Consider the following 22,258-nt stretch of genomic DNA (forward strand, 5'->3'; position numbering starts at 1 on the left):
CAGGAGACATCTATCAGAGACGGCTGTCTGTCCCTGAAGATCATTTACTCCTCCTCCTCTAAAATTGCCTATGGCCCCCACTTCCTGCTCCCCTAAAGGGGCATTTAAGCTGCAGCCCTCAGATCCTGTGTATGAGCCCCTTATCTGTTATAACGTACAATAAAACATCAGATTCTGAGTACTTCATAAAGGAAAGAGACACACAGTTGGAGGTTCTAGGGCACACTTCCCATACCAGCCCTGTGCTGGTGAGGATGCCAGAGTGGGTGGCATCAGGCAGGAGAGGCCACACAGCGACAGGAAACTGAGAGCGACCAGGAAAAAAAACAGGCTTGCTCTTTTATAACAACCCTTTCAGAACCGACCAAGTTCCCAGGAGAATGACATTAATTCCTTCCAAGGCCATGCCCTCCATGACCTAACAACCGAGCTTCCCAATTGCCACAGCAGGGACCATGCTTTACAGAGTACACTTAAACAATTTCTAATCCACAGCATCTCTCCCTGCATTTTATACACGTGGTCTCCTGTATGTCCAATAAGAATACATTTTTAGATTTTATTCTGGAATGTTCAGACACTAAAGCAGTAGTTCTCAACCTGTGGGTCACAAACCCTTTTGGGGGGGAGGGTTGCAGATCACATATCCTGCATATCAGATATTTACATTATGATTCATAACAGTAGCAAAATTACAGCTATGAAGGAGCAATAAAATAATTTTATGGTTGGGGGGTTTCACCACAACATGAGGAACTGTATTAAAGGGTCATACCTTTAGGAAGGTTGAGAGCCATTGCTCTAAAGGTTTAGAGGTTGGTTGGAAAGTTCCAGGTACCCCTGGGATACTTCCTGAGACCTCTTGACTACTATGAGGAAAAAAAAAAAAGTGTCCCCTTAGAGCCTCAGCCCTGGGACAAGGCACATGTTCACACATCACTGCATGCACCCAGGCTTCAAGGGACTCTGGATGCAGATGCTGGGCACAGAGCCAAGGGGCCCACTGGTCCATTTGAGGTGGTGAGTTGATTTGATTTGGTCTTAATGGGAACTTTCTTTGGATCTTTCCCGGACTTCACTGCACATTTCAAAAACAACATTCCTTTCTGCACAGACCCTAGGACATCAAATGCTTCCCCGCCCTCTGCCAGGAGTGCTTCAGGCCTCGTTGTTGTTTTCCTTTTAAAGAGTTCCATGTAAAATCAGATGTTAACTCTCTGCATAAACCCAAGTGGAAAGGTTTTCTTTCTTCTCCTTTACTAACATCAGTGACAATCAGGACAGGTGGAAGGAATATGGGATCCCTTGCTGAACAGTGGATAAAAGTTTAGAGGAAAAACACTAAGTTGTTACACATGTAATCAATGGTTCCTATTTACTGCCAGTGAGAAAAATGGAGAGCAAGGCTTCAAGGGAGCCTCAGCAGGAAGTACTGATTGCCTCTCTAAACAGGACTGGCTTGGTCTGTAAATGAGTTTTGTTTAGTATCCTAGTCAACACCAGCTTCTCCTACTTTCTACTTATTAAAGCTCATGTCAAGCCATCATTTTCTCAAGACAACGAACTCCTAACTAGACCAGGATTTGAGGCTTAGGTCACAGTCTTGAGTGAAAGGTACATAACATCCTGGAGAGGGCTGCGGTCTAGAGGCTGACTGGTTTAAAGCATTCTGACCTCGGAACTGTGTATGCTCCATTCTACCCTCAAGAAAACAAAGCTGTGAAGAAAAGAGGATCGTAGTCTTGGATCAGATGGTTGGCTGCTGCTGGAAATGGATCATTTTTATAAGCGATGTTTTGTAGGATGACTATCTTAGTTTCGTTTCTGTGGCTGTGAGAAAAATCCCAGGACAGAAGGCAATGTAAGGGAAGGGGTTTGCACCTTCCGGGTTACACCCCATCATGGCAGAGGAGTCGAGGCGGACGAGCCTGAAGCAGCTGTTCACAGCCACAGTCAGAAGCGGAGAGCAATGGGTCATGCATGCACTCTAGGCCCTGTTTCCCCTCTGCATTTAACAGCTTAGGCTCTCCGCCCAGGAGTGGTCTTGCCCATCCTCCATCTTGCCCATCCCCTCTCACAACAACTGCATTAGTCAAGATTATCCCTCACAGATATTCCCAGAGGCTAACCTTAATCTAGACAGTTCCTTACAGGCGTGCCCAGAGGCCTGCCTCCTAGGTGTCAAGTTGACAAACAGTACTGATCATCACTCAAAACCTGGACACTTCTTTTTCTCTTAAGTGCTGCATAAAAGGGTAATTTCATTAGCTGTCACTGCATATGGTACAAGAGCCACCACAATCACTCAAAATAATCAAGGCTTGTTTATAATAATAACAATCCCAGGCTTGTTTCCCTCCAAGGCTGCCTCACTAACCTTCATGTTGCATGTGTTTTCAATACCTCAACTTCATGCAGAGGGCTAGGAGGGTTCTGCCCCAACAAGAACCCTAACCACAGATAAAATCGACCTGTGGTTGGTTTCAAGGTGAGAGAAGAGTGCAGACGATCCTTCTGTCTGCAGTCACATGACAGTTCCAAAAATGTTGACACGACCATCATAAATATAGAAAATTGCATGCCCAGCGAGTGTCTCTTCTGGTGTAACACGCATGCCTTTCCTGCTAAAGCAGCCAAAGGGGTGAGAAACAGCCCAGTCTGCATTTATACAGATTGCTCCCACCTCAGAGCATAGCCTTCAGTCCCACCCATGATGCAGCACAGCCCTGGCTCTGCCTGCGGAGACCTTCTCACCTTTTCATGTTGTCTGTAGAGCACAGTCCTGGAAGCCAGTCAACCTCCATCCTCATTAGATCAGCCTGCTCCCAAGACAAGGGGCCTGTTGACGGCTGACATTCCCTCAGACGGAGGGGTGGAGGGCATGGTCAGATCTTCATCTGAGATTTCAGCCACTCTTCCTAGCCATCTGTATGCAATTCTGCCCTAATTGGCCAGGCTTGGAGGTGCTGGCGTAGGCTGGAAGAGGTTAATGTGTGTCTGTGGGGAAGCAGTCATCTGGGCTGTGTGAAGGATCTCCCACACTCCTGCCAGTAAACCCTCCCCCATACTCAATAAATAAGCCCCCAAACTCACTGGTCTCTAGGGTGGAATCTTACTTTGGTTGGTCATTGAATGGACCATATAAGGGTGGAGTGGACATTGTTTACATTTCTCCAGGAGAGGAATTCTCATAACATTGCCACTTGTTTGTTTCAGTTTAAAAACCTTTGTTCCACAAATACTATGCACTCACATTAAAATCAGAAGATGAAGATAAAGGATTAACTCATAATCCCAAGTAGCTAGTCCTGCTATTTTGGAATATATATTTCTATCCTCCTGATGAATATGCACACTCTAGTCTTTTTCCTCATTTCCTTTCCCCATCTTTTCTTTATCCTTTCTTTCTTTCTTTCCTTCCTTCCTTCCTTCTTTCTTTCTTTCTTTCTTTCTCTATCTTCCTTCCTTCCTTCTTTCTTTTCTTTCTCCTTCCTTCCTTCCTTCCTTCCTTCCTTCCTTCCTTCCTTCCTTCCTTCCTTCCTTCCTCCCTCCCTCCCTTCCTTCCTTCCTTCCTTTTCTTTTTCTTTGATACAGGGTAGCCCAGACTGGCCTCAAACTTGAGATCCTCCTGCCTCAGCCTCCTGAGTGCTGGGATTACAGGCAGGGGCTCTGGCACTCAGCTCCCTTCACTTGCTGCAGTCTCGCTGCCTTCAGGTCCCTCTGTGAGCAGCTTGCTGTTCACTCCCTCCAACTCCTGTAAGCACTTCTCCTTTGCTGTCCTTCCGAGTTTTCCCTCCATGGAGTGTCATGCAGCTAGCATCACACAGTATGCCACCTTTCACATAGTAGGCTTTTTCTCACTACGAGGTGCATAAGGCTCTGCCGTGTCATTTCATGGCTTGACAGTGCGTGATTTTAGTGCTCCCACTCGGCATCATTTCTATATTGCCTGCTAAAGACTGTCTTGATTGAGCTGCTGTGAACGACCTCACAGCTTTTTGTGCGGCCCTGTCCTCAGCCTCTTTGGATAGGTATCAGATGATTCAGTTTCTGAATTCAGGGCAAGACTGTGCAGTCTGGCAAGAAGCCGCCAAGCTATCTTCCAGGTTGGTGGTGCCATTCTGCATCCCACTGGGCATCCTCACCACCTGTTTCTCCGCTGGCTCAAAGGCACTTTTGTGTGTTTGTTGTTTTGTGATAATGGGATGGAACCCAGGTCCTGAGTATGCCAGGCTCTGCCACTGAGCCACACCACAGTCTCTCTTGTTTGAATCCATACTTTGTCCCCTGTATGTCTTCTTTGGTAGATCCTTGTTTAGGTTTCTGTTTAGTTGTAGTGTGTGTGTGTGTGTGTGTGTGTGTGTGTGTACAGTGTGTGTGTGTGAGGTGGGCCCGCTGCCTCTCTCCTTCCACATATTTCGAGGCAGGATATTTCTTATTGTTCCTGCATCTGAGCCGTGTAATGGCCTGTGAGCTTTCAGACCATCCTCCTGTCTCTGTCTCCCACCTTGCGGTAAGTGCTGGGATCACAGCTGTGTGCCACGGCATCCAGCTCTTCACAGGGGTCAGGGATGGGACTCAAGTTGTCAGGCTTGAATGGCAAGTGCTTTTACTCTGAGTTGGATTATATTAAAAATCAACGCACTGGACTCTCTGAATGGATGAATCTTTTATGTGAGGTATGTTTCAACACACCATAACACACAGCTGCACGTAGAGTCAGGTCCTCGTGGACTCCCGTCACCAGCTGTCTCGGTCCTTCCACCAGAACCTGCTGCTCCTATCTTGGTGTTTCCGGAGATACCGTGTTTCCACTGCAGCCGGAGCTCAACCCCCTCTTAAATACTTATTCCACATGCCCCACACTATCCTTTCCCTTTCAGGTTCTCCTTAAAGTGTGTCTTGGAAGCACACACAGAGGAGAAAGCCTGATGAGGACAGTGGCAGACTGGAGTGCTGGACCAACAGCACAGGAGCCAGTACAGGGGTGAGGGGCAGCTCTTGCTCCAGCACCCCAGGGGTGACAGTCCTGCTGACACTTTTAGTACTTCTAGCCTTTAGGACCATGCGAGAATAAATTCCTTTTTAAGCATGAAGCCAGCTTCCCTGCGTGGGTCTTTGGTCATGATTACACATTGGTGCGTTTAAGGCACCACTTTGTTTTACACAGCTGTATACTATTCTCTTTCCCGACATGTGTTTTCTGTGAGTGACAGCCCGGTTGGATATGTAGTGTTTTCATTTTTGATTTTTCACAAACACTGCTGTGACAGCGTTCATATCTGTTACCTGTAGGATAATATCTTGGAAGTGGATTAAAAGATAGGCAGGGGCTGGGGTGTAGCGCAGTGGTAGACTGCATCCCTAACATGCATAAGGCCCTGGTTCAATTCCCAGCACAGAAAAAAGTGTATTTTTTCCAAGTTCATCTGCACAGTGTCTATAAGGGAACTCTACTTCCAAAGAGGATAATTCCCCACTCCTCTCAAATACCATGTGCTATAAAACAAAACAAATTATTTCATGTGAATGGATATTTTGCCTTCATGTATGTCTGTGTACCATGTGCATGCAGTACTTGTGAAGGCCAGAAGAGGGGCATGGGTCTCCTGGAACTGGAGTCACAGATGGTTGTGACCTGCCTCGTGGGTCCTGGGAATAGAACCCAGGTCCTCTGGAAGAGCAGCCAGTGCTTTTAACCACTGAGCCATCTCTCCAGCCCCCAATAAAATTTCTGACCTTGTCAATTATGTGACTAAAGTCTGTGTGTCTTTGTCCCTTTGCTTTGTATTTTAATTCTGCTAAGAATCTTTATGTTTGGTCCTACCTTAGTCAATAACATTGTATTTTCTTGTCACTTAAATGTGCTTTTCTGTGTTTTTCATTATCTTTTACCCATTTTTCTGTGGGTTGGTCTTCCTTTTTATTGTTTTCTCTAGGAGCACTTTATGCATTAGGAAAATAAGCTGTTTTTCCTGCTTTTAACAACTACTTTTCTGAATTTTATTTTTATTAATTTTTCCACAAAGAAACTTTTTCACATAGTCACATGTATACCATTTGCACGGCTGTCCTGCTCAGACCATTTCCTCCAGATAGATGCTTGTTTCTTCCAAGGTTTCTATCTTTATTTTCTTCAACATGTGAAGGATCCTATTCATATTTTTCTAATGCTTTTTCAGTATGCTCAACACCGTTATTGAGTAGTCTATTTTTCTCCATAAATTTGGCATGTCACTTTTGGTGTACCAGCTCCTGGTATGTATGAAATTTCTAGACCTGAATCACAATATTTACAATCTTCAAACAAACACCATTTAAGCATAATGTTATGTTTTAACATGGTGTTTATTTTATTTTATTGTTGTAATTATATACACATATATATGTAGTGTGTGTGTGTGTATGTGTGTGTGTGTGTGTGTATGAGTGCAGGTGCCTGAAGAGGACAGAAGCATCAGATCCCCCTGAAGCTGGAGTTCCAAGTAGCTGTGAACTGCTTAACATGGGTGCTGGCATTCAAACTTGGGCCTGAGGAAGGGCCCGCTGTTTCCCTGTTTTTAACTGTTAAGCCATTCTTCCAGCCCCTGTGGTATTCAGCTTTGTTTGCCACTATTTTACTTAGGATTTTCGGGTCAATATTCATATATGAGATTATATGGCAGATCTTTTATATATGTGTGTACAGTACTTCCTGTGCATGCTTGTTACTTTTCTTGTGAAAAAATACCGGGTGAAGAAGTAACTTAGGGGTGGAAGGGCTTTTTTGGCTCATAGTCTGAGGATCTAATCTATCATGTCAGAGAAGTCACGTGGCAGGGGCTTCCTTGTTACACACACTGCGTGTGTAGTCAGGAAGCAGAGTGATGACCACTTGTGCTCAACTTTGCTTTTCTCTTTGCATTCAGCCTGGACCCTCAGACCATGGAGTGGTGACCTATTCTAGCTGGGTCTTCCACATCCAGGCAATCCCTCACGGACATCGATGGCCAGAAGCTAACCTGACTCAGTTCCTCACAGGTGTCCTGGAGGCTGAGTCCAGTCCTGTCAAGATGGCCACCAATATTAACCATCTCGTTGGGCTTACAATTCTAGGGTTGGTTTGCTTCACTCAGCAGCTATCAGGGTCTTCCTTCTTTTTCTGGACCTCAAATCACACTGAAATTCTCTTGATTTTGAAGGCTTCTTTAGAATCCCCAATAAAATGATGCTGCTTTATTAAAAGTCAAACACCTACAAAGGCTTGCCAGTTCAACTGGCACACTAGCGGCGCGACTGGGTCCCTAGAGGAGGGCAAACGAAGGTTCGGTGCATAACAACGAAGAGGGCAGTAACAACAAAGACGTGCAGCATGCAAACACTGTCCTGCATGTCCTGCATCTTTTATTCTTCTAGTTAGCATACAAATAATGGGTTGCATTATGACATTTCACACACATGTATCATGTACCCTGTTCATATTCCCTCTCCCCAACTCTCGGCTCCATTACCCAATTGCTGATCTCCTTCCTCCTCCCAAGCAGTTGTCCTCCAATGTACATGTTACATTCCACTCACACACCGTTGTACCTGTGTGCTGGCTAGTTTTATGTCAACTTGACACAAGCTAGAGTCATTTGAGAGGAAGGAAGCTCATTTGAGGTTCTGATTGTCCTGTAGGGAGGACATTTTCTAAATTAGTGATTGTGCATCATCTCCTGCCTTCAGGTTCCTGCCCTGTTAGAGTTCCTGCTCTGTTTCCCTCAATGGACTGTGGCTCAGGCTATGTAAACCAAATGAGCCCCTTCCTCCACAAGTTGCTCTTGGTCATGGTGTTTCATCACAGCAACAGTCATCGTAAGGCAGCCTGCACACGTCTGTGTACTGTGTACTTGCCTGGTGCCTCTCAGATCCTTTGAAACTGGAGTTAAAGTTGTGAGTTGCCATGTGGGTGCTGGGAATCAAACCTCACTTGATCCTTTGGGAGAGCAGTTAGTGCTCTTAACCAATGAGCTGTTTCTCTAGCTCTACCACATTTTCTTTATTCAGTCATCTGTGGAGAGGTGTTTAGGCTAGTTCCATTTCTTGGCTGTTGTGAACAGTGCAGCAATAAACATGGATATGCAACTATCTCTCTGGTGTGTTGTCTTAGAGTCTTCTGGGTCTATACCTGAGGTCTATGCAGTGGGTAATATGATAGTTACATTTCTTGTTTTGTGAGGGACTCTTCCACTCATTTCTGGGATGGCTGAACCAGTTTACATACCCCCAGGTTTGTAGAGGACTCCTTTCTCCACATTTTTTGTAGCTTTTTTTTTTTCTTTTCTTGACGATGGCCATTTCAACCTGGACGTGTGAAATCTCAACTAAGCTTTAATTTGCGTTTTCTTGGTCACTAGGAATGTTGAGACCATCTAAATATTTATTGCCTTTTGTATTTCTTCCTTTTTTATTTTTATTTCTGAGAACTAACTATATGTTTAATTTGTTTGCCTGTTTACTGATCAGATGATTTCTTCTTTTGAAATTTTAATGCTTGGCATTCTTTACATGTCCTAGATATGAGTCCCCTGTCAGATATATGATCAAGAAGTATTTTTTCTATTCTGTAGGCTGTTGCTTCTTTCTGCTGAGTGCTTCCTTTGCTACTACAGAGAAGCCTTTCACCTTTTAATTTCATACAATTCTTTTGTCAATTCTCAGGATTATTTCCTACGTGACTGGCGTTAATAGAAAGTCCTTGCCTATATCTTCAAGGTTTTTGTCTGGTTTTCTTCAGCACCTTTGCAGTTCCTGCTCTTATACCTTAACTTTTGCTCGGGATAGAAAGGGATCTGTCTTCTTTCTTTTGTGGAAATCCAGTTTCCCAGCATCATTTGTGGAAGATGCTACCTTTCCCTCAGTTTGTTTATAAAAAAGAAGTTGTTAAAATTATGTGGCAATAGCTGTGTGGGTTTATTTCTGTTCTCTATTCTATTCTATTGGTTCATGTGTCTTTTTTGTACTGGTGCCATGCTGTTTTTGTTACTATAGCTCTGTAGTATAACTTGAGATCAGGTAGTACAGGGTCAGCTTGCTCTTGCTGCTTAGGACTGCTTTGGCTATTTTGGGTCACTTTTATTTCCATGAGCTGTTCAATAATTTTAAAATGTTTAGGTGGAAAAACACTCTTACCTTTAAAAATGTATTTCCAGTTTTATTGAACTGTGGTAAGACAGGATTGTTGATTTCATTAGTTCTTGGTAAAACTTATTAAACTTTTCTAGATACCGCACATATGGCTAATTAACATGAATGCTCCCAAGTATTTAAAAAACAAAACAAAACAAAACCACTTTCTCTTTTATACGACTGAAGAGTTCAGTATGTATTTATAAGGTCTGCTTATGCATTATAACGTTTATGGAGTGTCCTCTCTTCCCCTCCCCTGTTCCTTCCTACATGCCCTATCTTGAACAGGACCTGACCACCCCCTCTAATTAATGTGTGTCCCTGTGTTTTTCCTCTCAGCCTCGTATTTATGCTTCATGAAGGCTGCTGCTGTGGTCTTTACTATGAATCAGATAGAATCAGAGATCTGCTAGGCGCCTATGGATAGGAATATCCCTGGAGTTTGTCCTGTGAGCTCTCTATCAAGTACTTCCTCGTGAGCATCTGCCTGATATTTCTGCCATCCTTTTGATTCAGTCATTGTCTTTTAGAAGTGCCTCTTCCCAGTGAAGAGCTGAATTCTGCAGGGTGAGTCAAGCTGAAAATTTGTTTCTTAAGTGTGCTGAGACGATTTAAGATTATTGCTATCAATTAAAGCTTGGTCTCGGTCCTGTCATTTGCATATATTTCCTGGGCAGATTCCACTGATCACTTTCCACTCTCTCGTCTCTGCTTCTGCATCTGTTAAAATAATTTCTGGTGATCAGAATATCTTCCTGTTTGGTTTGGTGCTGTTTCCCACTAACTGAAGGTGTTCATATGCTCTTCCTTTCTTCCCTCTCCCACCCAGGTGCTCTCCCTACTTCAAATGATACCTCTGGATCATTCATAATCTATGGTCAAATTAATAAATATATTCTACTTTCTTCTTCTTCCTTTTTCTGTCACTAAAAAAAAGTTTTTTCTACTTTTTCAGAACACAAAACAATTGCCATTTTCCTCTTACTCTTACCTCCATCTACGGTTTGCTTAACGTCTTTGGTTGTATAGTAAATGCTCATGACCAGTCCCTCAAGGTTATTTAGCTGAAGACTGTCTTCCAGTAAATTCTCAGAAAGGGTGTCATTAGTCTAACACTCCCCCATTTTTCATGTTTAAATTGTTCTATAAAGAAGCACATGAAGAGACGCTCAGTACCATTAGTTAGCAGAGAAGCACAAATATGACCACAGGAGACACCACTTCACACTCACGGTGGAGAGGTCAGAACTCTTACACACTGTGCTGGTAATGTACTATAAAAAGGCTCAAAGGCTGTGGAAAATAGACTAAGGTAGGCCTAAAACCATCACATGGCCCAGCAATTCCACTTCTAGATATATACCCCAAAAGAGTTGAAAAGAAGTAAATGGATTCTTCTACCCAAATGTTCATAGTAGTACTATCAGTATCCCAAAGGCAGAGACAACCCAGATGTCTATCAACTGATGGACAGAAAACATTAGCATATTCACACAATGGCATATTACTAAGCCATAAAAATAATAAAGTACTGATACATGCTACAACATGGATGAACCCTGAAAACACTTAAGAAATCAGGTATATAAGATCCATTTGTGTAAAATATCCAGAATAGGTACATTCATAGAAACAAAAAGCAGGTTGGCCCAAAACTGGAAGTGGGTACTGGGGAGTAAATGATTATTCCATTGTAGAGTGATGGAAAGGTGTTTGCAAAGTAGGAAGAGGTGGTTGTCATTGTGAATGAACCAATGCCACCAAACTGTTCACTTCTACATAGTTGATTTTTATGTCATGTGGATTTCACTGCAATGCAAGTCATTTCCCTAGACCGTCTCTATTGGAGACTGGTGGAGTTGGACCCTTTGTCATGTTCCTGAGCTTTGTGACAAGCTTCATTACTTCATTACTTGGCATCTTGCTCTAGAGAACTCTAATGCTGATCTCATTTTCACTTTGTGAAGGCTTCCTCTCCTGCCTGGAAGGCTGGAGACCTGTTGTCTTTTGCTGTAATTTTGAGCAGTTTTACTTGGACAACTGCTCAGGGTTTCAAAGCTGACTGTTTGGAAGCAATTTTCCATCTCCTCTTCAGCACAGCTACCTGAGCTCTGAGGGGAGGGGCTTGATGAAAATATCCTATTTAGAACTGAGTGCTCCAAAGTCTCTCACTCTCTGCACATTGTCCAACTGTGGGTCTTTTTGTTAGCTCCCCTTTACTGCATGAAGAAGCTACTCCGATGATGGCTAAGACACCAATCTATAGTTACAGGAGAATGGTGTCAGGCATAATTTTATTGCTATGCTCCTTTAGAAGAGCAACAGTATTTGGTTTTTCCCTAGGCTGAGGGCATATCTAGTCTCAGGTCTTGGCCATCTGAGCAGTGTCAGGCATGGGTTCCATCTAATTGAGTGGGCCTTAAATGCAACTAGAGTGGTTGGTTATTCCCAAAATGTCTGTACCACTACTGCATCAGTGTATCATGCAGGCAGGTCACCATTCTAGATCCCAGGGTTTGTAGCTGGGTTAGTGGTTACCTTTCTCTTCTGGTAGTGTGCTGAGTACCTTCTGGTGCCATGAACACTAGTCAGTAAGTTTTGATTGGTTCTTATGTGGGGCTCATGACTGGTGGAACTAGAAGCTATGGCGTGACTGGCTGGATCCTACTCTGAGCACGAGCATGGCACACCTGTTGCTAGCTAGCTCAGCACACTGTTTTCAGTCTTCTGCTAGTCAGGAGGCTTCTTTTCTGTGCACTGGTTAAGCCCCCCCCCTTCCAGTGTTGGCTCCAATAAAACCTTCTCCTGATAGGTCTTTCGCCTACTGTCTATTTGTGGTTTTTATGACTAGGAAGGTGGGCTGAACTAGTTGCAAGAATAGTAGACAAACATCTGGGGCTTTTAGCCTGGCATCAGCAGCAAGTAGGGAGGTTGTTGAAGAGTCCATTAGAGGCACCAGGAGCTGAGGGTCCCAGTACGCAATGGTCAGAGCTGTAACATTGAGGTAACTGAGCTCCTAAGAGCCCCATCCCTGAAGCTCTTGCAGGGAGCCATCAGAATTCCAGGAGCAACTGAGGGCAGAATCTACAAAAAGCTATGGATGTTCGAAGTATTGGGATGGTGAGAGGTGGTAGAGAAACAGAGAGACTGCAGAGAGCTGAAGGTGAGAGCTCAGACTCCACGGGACACCAGTGCTGGTCCATTAGAGGAGTTCCAGAATGCCAAGGGAAGAGAACTGGTGGTCCTGAGAACCAAAGAGCTGAAACTTTGCCTGTTGTTAGCACTTTAAACCCTATACAGTGAGCCTTACTTGAGAACCAAGCACAAATAACCCTTTTCCTTTGGAAGCTTCTGGTTCGCAGGGCTTAGAACCATAAGCCTCTGGATTTGGAGGCTCAGCCTTTGAACCTCTGGAACTCAGGGCCATCAACAGTAAGGGGCCTGCCCCTTTGCGTGTCTGTGGTTTCTATCATCTAGAACAAAAGAAGCCCTCCCAGCTGTTTGTATCCCTTCTGGTGAACTAACTGGGAAGTTGTCTCTTCAGTCTTAGTGCTGTCCCTCTGAGCAGGTGGCTTTTATCTCTACCTCCTTTTAGGATTTTCTTTTTCCTTTGGTATTTCAATTTTTCTACAATTATCATAAACATATTTATGTGTTTAAGAATCCTGGACATACAGGATTAAATAATTAAAAAAAACAGTAAAACGTAGTTATTTGTGTTTGTGTGTGGGGGATTATGCATGTTGTGTGTGGTGTGGTGTGGTATGCGGTGTGGTGTATGTGTGTGTGTGGTGGTGGTGTGTGTGTGTTGTGTGTTGTGTTTTTTTTTTTTTTTGTGTGTGTGTGTGTGTGTGTGTGTGTGTGTGTGCCAGAAGACAATTTGCAGAGGTTGTTTTCTCCTTCTATCATTATTAGTAATAATTTGAGGATGTAGAGGGTAACTTCTAGAGTTTTGCTTTTAACAGTGACAGGCAGTGGTTCTAGCAATTTGAGAACCCTTACTCCATTAAGAGATGGGAGAATGAAAACAGAGCTTCAGACTGGACAGTCTGCTTCCTAGTCTCTGTTGTCCTGATGATTTAGTTTTTCAGAGTCCCAACTCAAATTGTAGAGGACTTACTTGGGTCTCAAGTCCAGTACTAACTTTCTCCCTTCAAGACCCAGAAGTCTATGAAGGTTCTGTGTGGCTCTCATCATGTTCAGACTAGCAGGTGCCTCTGAGGAAGACCAGCCCCAGTTATAGGCTTGTCCTCCAGGCTTTCCTCAGGCTGGACCATGTAGTATGACAGCCCAGGTAGCCAGATGGCATTTTGACATTTTCAAATTATATCTACTTTTTTCAACAGAAGGTGGTTTACTCACACCGGGTAGAACACCATCCTGCTGAAGAGGGTTCACACTAAAACCACAGACTCCTCTCTATTTTTGGCACTGAAATGTTAGAAACAAGGTGGGGGGGGGGACTTCAAAAACATGGTTTTGAAAATTATGTGGAAAAACACAAGCTGTATAAACAATGTCTGCAGTCTGACACTTATGTAAATAAAAAGCAAAACAATTCTATACATACTCTGTGGGCAAACGTATGTGTTTACATACAAATGGTGAACTGGCTGTGGGAAGCAGGTCTGGATTACGGGTGGTATGTAGCAAGAGACTTTAACCATCTGTATTCTGATTTCTAATGCACAGATGGGCATGTGGTACTTGTGCTATTTTAAAATTTTTATTCATTAAAAAATAAAGGAAACAAACATGCCCTGATGTGGATGACTACTTTTGGGAGGTGGGATGACAGGCAGTCACTGCTTCCTTTGTCCTCTCCGGCTTAGTGATGCTCAGCTGACAGCTGCTGAGACCGTTTCACCCCCATTTTGTATTCTTCTTGAGGTTGGATGCAGGATTCCCTTTCTGTTTGGATTTTCTTGGATGGGCTGAGACAATTACTGATGGAGAAGGGTTTGGGTGATCTCCAGTTTCTTAGCTCAACATTGCCCTCTTCTGTTGCTACAGCACTGTTTAGTTTCTTTATGAAATGTTCACTTTTTATTGATAGATTTTATTTACCGTGTTTCTTGGGGAGCCAGTTGTTTCTCTTTTATTTCACTCCATGTCTCCAAGGAATCTCTCCCTCTTCCAAAATGGCCTCCTCCCTGCTGAGTCTGTCCCGGCCTATCCCACGTTGCTTCCTTTTCTCCAAGAGCTAATGATCTGACTTTGCCAAGTGTTTGTCAGCTTACTGCTGCTACGGAAAAATATCTTGAAGTAAAATTAATTTTGACTCATAGCTCCATGTTTTCAGCCTGTGATCACTTGGCCCTATAGCTGGGCATGTGACAGGGAGAACATCCTGATAAAGAGTATGTGGCAGACAGATCGGACGTTGAGGAAGCAGAGAGTGGGAAGGGCCAGGGCCTCATGTCTCTGGCAGGAGCATATCCCCAAGGATCCAACTTCTTCTTACCAGGCTCCATCCTCTTCCAATAGCAACCAGGCTGGATGACCACACTTTCAAGACATGAGCCTCTAGGGGACATTCTAGACTCTAACCGAAAATACCAGGCCTCACCACCAGCTCCAGCACTCTGCCCCTCGGGTTGGCTGGTCCCTCTCCTCTGCTGGCGTGTTCTCCCACACATGAATCCTGTCAGACTCTGTTATGTGCAACCCGTGCCTGGCCAGAAGTGGGGTTCTGAGCTGACATTTACATATCTCCCTCACTTATGCATAAAAACCTATTTGTAGGATTTTCTTCCTCTTTACTGTTGCAGGAAAGGGGTATTTCTTGTCCCTTAGAATTCCAAACCAAAAAATGCTGTTTTTTCAACTGAAAAATGAATACATGCATTTGAACGTTTAGAAAGGATTGTGTCTCAGCTATCTTTTTTGCTATCTGCTTCTAATTTCATTGCCTTTTGCTTAGAGTAGTGTAGTCTAGAAGATCTGAGGCCTTGGGAAACAGATTTCCTTTGTGGTTGAGTGTGCTGTTGATTTTCCTTTGAATGTTCCATGTGTGTTCTATCTGTGTCTGAGCTTGGTGATCATGCTAAACAAATCTAGACTTTTTCTACATCTCTGATCTGCCCTGCCTGTGGGTTAAAACCTATGTCTAAAATTACTGCAGCTGTAGCATCCTCCAGCCCACTGGCTGCTGCGAGTCCTTTGAGGCTAATTCCTTGGTGCATGCCTGCTGGAGTGCACACATCCGTGGCCCACTGTTCCCTCTAACAGTACAAAGCCTTTGTCTATTGTTTCCATTGGGAACACTCACAGCCTGATAGGAAAACAGTTAAGCTGCCCTAATGTTCACAGATTCAGTAGGATGTCTGTCTTGTCTTTGGGAGAAGTCTACCTAATATCTTGGTTGTACGAATAGTATCTTAAGTTTTCTTCCAGTTTTCTCTTATTTCCTTGCTGTGGGTAACATGTGAACCTGTGCCAAAGCACATCTGTACCAAAGACAGCTTGCTTTTTGTCAAACGTTTCCTTAGACGTTTATAAAACTTCTCTTTTGCTTCCTGACCAGGGCTGCCCATGCGCCGCCCGAGTGCCTGCCTCTGTGACCTGAAGCTCAGGCACAAACCAGTTCCAGAAGGGCCATGGTGCCCTGTCATGTGCATGAAGACAAACGTGTGTCACGTATGCTGGCATGTACTGCCATCCAGCTACTTGGGAAGTTGAGGCAGGAAGGCTTTGAGTTTAAGCCAGGAATGCCAGATTGGGCCAGGTAGCAGGCCCCACCCCATGGCCATCTCAAAAGAGAGAGACATTCGATGGAGCATTTGGAGCTGCCCCTGAACTGCCATGGATGCTGGTGCCTAAAGCATGGGGAATGCCAAGCAAAGCAAGAGAGGAGAAGCGAAAGAGGTGCCTTCACTTTCAAAATAGGCACATGGGGCAGGAGGCTAGAAGATTCAAGAAAGCTGGGCTAATCAAGTGAGTTCCAGGCCAGTGTGAGCTGCACAGTGAGATGGTCTAGAAAACTAAGGTCAAGGCTGGGTGGTGGTGCACGCCTTTAATCCCAGAACTGGGAAGCAGAGGCAGGCAGATCTCTGTGAGTTCGAGGCCAGTCTGATCTACAAAGTGAGTTCCAGGAAAGGCGCAAAGCTACACAGAGAAACCCTGTCTTGGAAACAAACAAACAAACAAAAAACCACAGCCAAGCTGCCAGCTGATTCATCAGGCAGACAGACATGGGGGTGTCTGCTTGAACAGGGGTATGAGCAGAACAGATAACGCAAAGATAAGAATTAAGGTACTAATTTAAAAAAAGACAATGGAGGCTAGGGAGAAGGTTCAGTAGTTAAAAGACTGGCTGTTCTTCCAGATAACCTGACTTTGGTTCCCAGCACCCACATGACAGCTCACAACTTCCCTTAACTCCAGCTCCAGCAGATCTCACAACTTCTGGCCTCTGCAGACACCCCTGCTCACATACACTTACCCCCATAATGACAAACACACACACACATAATTAAAAATAAGGTTTTAAATCAAACAAAAACAAATGGTGTTTAGTGAACAGGGAAATGGCACTATTACAGTAATGAGGATGTGATTCTCTGGAGAGCATGAAGAGACAAAAAGAGGCATCTATCTCAGAGGGGAAGCCACATTCTGCTTGACAAGTGCTAGACTTTGCTCCAGAGCACAGGCCATATCTGAATGTTATTTGGAAAACAAAGGGGTGCCAGGCTTGACGGTGCATGCCTGCCTTTGCCTTTAATCCCAGCACTCAGGAGGCGAAGGTAGGCAGCTCTCCATGAGTTTAAGGCCAGCCTGCTCTCTATAGCAATTCCCAGGCCAGCCAAGGCTACATAGTAAGATTCTGGTTTTTGTTTTAAAGAAAAGACAGATAAAAGAAAAGAGAGAGGCCAGGACAAAAGAGAGCTGTATACAGAGTGTGGGCTCGGCTTCCAGGAGCTGAACTGGGAGGTGCTATCCACTGGTGGTAACATTTCGAGATGGAAGTGAAAAATTCTACCTTGCAATATGAAAGAGGATGTTTTCTAATTCTGCATTTTTAGCTTTAAAATGTTTGTTTCTACTGCTTTGATATTTTCTGGTTGACCTAGAGGCTGTTTTTGTTTGGAACAAAAGGGACGTAAAAGTGTGTTTGCTCCCACTCATGGATTTAATTAGGCGTGGTGCCCAATCTCTAATAAATCATGGTTTTGGTTTCTCTTTGTTAAGGTACTCAGAGGCCTTTGGGCACGGGTCACTTACTAGAATGCATTCTTACCTCTGGGACGAGTTATCATCCCAACAGTGTCAATCACTTGATCACGTTACAACGCAAAGCTTCTTCCTTGGTTGTTTGTGTTACACAAAGATCGTACTTTATTTTCATATTTGTTCACAGACATGATTCACATTCTGCTGTTTTGTACATAAGGAAATCATTCTAAACACAGCGACAGTGCCAGCTTGAGTTAAAAAAAAGTTATTTTCCATATCCACAAAAATGCTAATCAGATTCTTGTTAGAACATGTGTAAGAACTGGTTTTCATTGTCCCAGCTCTTGATGTCAGATTACTAAAATAATTTATGTTTTGTTGTGGGAACATTGGTGCATGCAGAGCCTCCCAAATCACATGACCATGTCTCAGCCCACACTTCTTCCTGACACATAGAAATTATTTGTGTTTTGTGGTAACAAATGAATGGCAGGAACAGCAGAATTTCAATGTGGCCGTTCTTTATTTGATTAAACATAGTCTCTATTTATTCTTAAAAAAACTAATTTAAGTTAAATGGCAACAAACCATGATAATTCAGAAAACATGTTGAAACCGAGAGTGAAGAGAAATGTTCTCTACGTAAACCACACTGTAAACCATAAAACTTATTTTTGTCAACTGCTTCTCATGACAGTGGCTGGGAATTTGACATTTCTACCACAGTAGGCAAAAACCATGTACAATACACTCTCCCACACGCCACATCACATCTCTATTCATATTTCCAAAGTAAAAGCATTACAGCTCCCAGAGTGCTGAGTGTACTGTACAGTTACCAAGAACTGCAAGTTCTCCTCCGGGCTGTGTCTGTGCCTGGCATCCCCACACCCTAGCCATCCTTTACAGCAAGCCTGGCTCACGGAGGTGAACTTTTCAATGAAGCCTGGCCAACACATGATTAGACAAAGATGCCACGGACTCCACGTGAGGGCACTCCCTACTTCCCCTTCAGAACCCTTTAGTAACCATGCATGTCAAGGGCGTGTTGGGAACATCTGCAACATCTGAGGCTGAGAATTTGAAAGCTAGTAAACACAAATGGAGGAGAAGCCTGGCTACCTCCCTAACTGTACCTGAGGTACAGATTCTATACTGTACCTGAGGTATAGCCTCTATAGAGCTGACTCATTTGTTCAAGTTTTCTGAGTAACACTTCCTTGTTTCTACGTAGGGATGCTACGAAGTCAGCACCATCCCATTTTCCTCCCTGCAGAAAGCATTATTTAGTTTGGGCTATAACATTTTAAAACAATAATGCATGCCTCCTGGGAGAATACCACAATAAATGTCTCAAAAACCACTCAGCTAATCCCAGGGTATAATCTGACTGTTTTAAATTACTGCAGGGAATAGTATGGGCCTTAATGACACTGCAGCTGCACAAAGCCAAAGAAAGCTAGGAAGGGAGGCCAAAAAGATGAGCTCAGAGCCAGCTAAAGTGACAAAAAACATGTGGTTGTTTACTAGGATTGGAGAGGTTTTGTCTGCAGATGTTTGTGGTCACTAGAAGGTTCCAGAGGAATGAGTTATTATGAAGATTTGCAGAGTTTGACGAGAGCAAGAGTCCTCTTGGAGATGGCAGGGCTGAGGACAGAGATGCCCGATGGTACAGACAGAATTTATAGAATTCTGTGGTCAGATCATACTCTACTGGTCCTACAAAGTATGCCAACAAATTAATATCGTATGGATGTCATTTCAAAGGCTCCCAAGGAGGAGCCATCACTGAAGCCGTGAGAGCAGATGGTTCAACTATACACTGATATTCAGACTTGCATTTTTGCATTATAGCTGCTTTTCCCCCTGTTGAACTGTAATGAATTGTCTCATAATCTATCCCATCTTCCTGCCATTAGCAGGCTTTGAATGTTCACAAATAGGAGCAAAGAACTCATTTTCCAGGGCTCTAATCACACAAAGAGGGAATGCCTAATTCTCTAAATGAAATGGTCTGTGATCACTGAAGCAGAGATTTAATATAGCACGGCAAATTAGGTAGATTTTAATAAATTACTTATCTCCCTGAATACTTTACATATGCTTAAGAAGGAATAGTCTGTTTGCAAACAGTGAAAACCCACAGCCTATAAAAATCCTTTGAAGAAAACGACAAATAAAAAAGTAAATTAAAAAATGAAATGCATTATATCTCAGACCCCCAGAGACAATTCCTTTGCAGCACTGATTCACAGCTCCATTAAAAATATCAATTAAACCCTTCAGCAAGACTGTGTAAAAGCTAGAAATTAACTTTTGGAGCTGCTTTTTGAGGGTCTGCATATCCAGATACATCCTAGCATTGTATAAGCTTGATGTAAGTTTAAAAAATGATAAAAAGGGTCTCCTTTCATGTCTAACTAAACATTTTAGAATTTGAGTCATACTTTAATTTTTTCTATGTAATAACTTTAGTTTGTAAAGTATGAGTTTCCTGTCTGTCTGTCTGTCTGTCTATCTATCTATCTATCTATCTATCTATCTATCTATCTATCTATCTTTAAGTGAGTACAGTCTTGGGTCCCATATCTCTCTCTCTCTCTCTCTCTCTTCTCTCTCTCTGTCTCTGTCTCTGTCTGTTTAAGTGAGTACAGTCTTGGGTCCCATCTCAGCATCACAAACACACTGGTACCATAGAACCTGGAATGACTACCATGTTTATGAAAAACAACAAAAACTGGGAGTAATTTACTAAGTTGGTGCCAAGTGTCCTCCTTTATATTTAATTGATAGAAACTGCATGCATCAAAGAAAATGCATACTGAGCTTTAATGTGCATAAAGTGGATATTAGCATTTTAAAGAAGAAGATTAACACATTAATCCAAGTAATTTTCATATATTGCTTCTAATAAAATCTTCACAGTATAAAAGTCTTAATGAGGCTAATCAGTGGCTTTCCATTTAGTGGGATGATTAGGAATAACATAAAAAGTATTCTTTTTCATCGGTTTCCTAAGATTTAGCTTTTCCGTATGAAAAATAAAAATGGGAACTACTCCCAGTTCTTTGTAAGAAAGCATTGCAAATGTAAATAGATATTTCATTCTATCATGTTGATATAAATTATTGAGAAGGTAGCCCACTGAGGAGCACTCAAGTCCTAAGGGGTGGCAGTCATGGGGAAGAAGGGATAGAAAAACAAACAAACAAACACAAAAACTAAACAAAACTTGAACATTCAAGCCTAGGCACTCCCCCTCAGCTCCCATGAATTATAGATTACATACAGCAGAGTGATTACTCAAAATCTCATCCTGGAGCTTTCATGTGGCATGTTCTCAGAAGTAGGCTGCCTTCTTTCAAGCCTCCAAGTCCTCTCTGTATTGCTCGTAGACAGAGCGTAGGGCACGGAGTGCCTTCACGGTCACCTTCAGCTTGCCGATGCTCCCTCCATCTGCTCGGGCATCAACAACTGAGGAGAAGACAGCAGCAAGGTCAAAGACATGCTAGGCTAGTTCACACAGCTTTGAGATGAACACAGTTGTGTGAGTACTACATGTGTGAAGACACACATTTTACGTGTAATCTTGAAGCTTACCAAGTGAAAGGCTATAGCTATTCACACATGGTCAAAATTTCTTCTAACACACTGTGTGAATAACCAACTTCAGACCTCCAAACTACTGCAAAGGTATTATGCAATCAGCATTAGAAAAAGCAAACTGTTGGACCCACGAACCTTAATACATCTGTGAATTGGCTCTGAGGGTCTGAGGTTCACTTTTTGAGTGAATGTGGAATTTCCTTAGGAGAGCTATCAGTGATGCCCCAAAGGCAAACTACTTAAGTCCTGAGGCCTCTCTAAATACAGCCTGGTGTATGCCAGGTCAGTCCCTGGACCCTATCAGCGGGGGAGACATTTCCCAGGGATCTAAGGCCAGAATGCTGGAGTTTGTATGTTTGACAGTGCTTATGGGTTTTGAGGTTTCTTCTTATTTCTTTGAACTTTAATGATGGGATGGATCAAATGTTCTTCTAGCCTCAGCCTCCTGAATAGATGAACTACAACCACTGCTCCTAGTAATGTCTGTGTTACTTCCAAGAACTGTTGTGAGGAAACCTTCAAAGAAAACTTGGTAGGCATGTAGGTGGAGAAGGGTCCACTGGATGTGCAGTGGTCCACTGCTACCCCGCTTATTCTCCTGAGCTTTTATCTTTCTTGGAGACCACTCACTTGCATATGATACAGAACAAGGTATTAAAATGCTACTAGGAACAGTGCCTGGTCATTGGACTGGCTTCTGAAACATGGACCTAACATCTGGGTGTCAGCAGTGTGTGACAGGAGAAGGTGGGTCACTAGGCAGAGCTGACTGTAAGAGATTGACTTTGGTGATTTCTGTTAGACTCTTGGTCCCAGAGAGTTTACTAAGGTTATATGAGCATTTGAATTCTCTCATCTTTTGCTCCGTGTCAAACAAAATGTAACTAGCTGCCACCAAGCTAGACGTGCATACTTTATGGATGCTTCCAAACATGCTCCCACATATTTATTTGGTTTAATTTGGGCAATCATTTGGTTCAATCTGGACTTCTGAGAACCTGTCATGTGGCTGGGGCAAGTAGCCCCACATTGCTGCCATCCTGGGTCTTAGGAAGTGCTCACAAAGTGATTTGATTGTGGCCTCAACAGGTAAATCAACAAACCCAGCACATCATCCTAGAGAGGGCTGTTAATTTAGCCAGCTCGAAGCAGAAGCAATGAGTTTCTCAACTGATTGTGAGTGGCCAGGGCCTTCCTTGGTTATGGTTTATAAAGTATAATTGTGTGATGTAAGAAAAGGAGAAACGAGGCACATCTGGGACTGGTACCTAGCAAGGTAAAAATCTAGGATACAGTTTTGTGAGGAACACCCTAACTGCTAGAA

At 43.3% G+C, this 22,258-nt stretch overlaps 1 protein-coding gene across 5 annotated transcripts in view; it reads right to left on the bottom strand.

The window, feature by feature from the left end:
• Nucleotides 1–17,452: 17,452 nt before the first annotated feature.
• Nucleotides 17,453–22,258, bottom strand: part of Rpgrip1l (RPGRIP1 like) — a 100,457-nt gene continuing 95,651 nt past the window's right edge. For all 5 annotated transcript variants that reach the window (XM_028871507.2, XM_028871506.2, XM_028871508.2 and 2 more), the window contains one exon: nt 17,453–20,802. In XM_028871507.2, the coding sequence (XP_028727340.1) occupies nt 20,690–20,802 (113 nt within the window). In that variant the 3' untranslated portion in view covers nt 17,453–20,689. The remainder of the gene's footprint in view (nt 20,803–22,258) is intronic.

The sequence above is a fragment of the Peromyscus leucopus genome, chromosome 5 (assembly GCF_004664715.2).
Source record: "Peromyscus leucopus breed LL Stock chromosome 5, UCI_PerLeu_2.1, whole genome shotgun sequence".
Lineage (NCBI taxonomy): Eukaryota > Metazoa > Chordata > Mammalia > Rodentia > Cricetidae > Peromyscus > Peromyscus leucopus.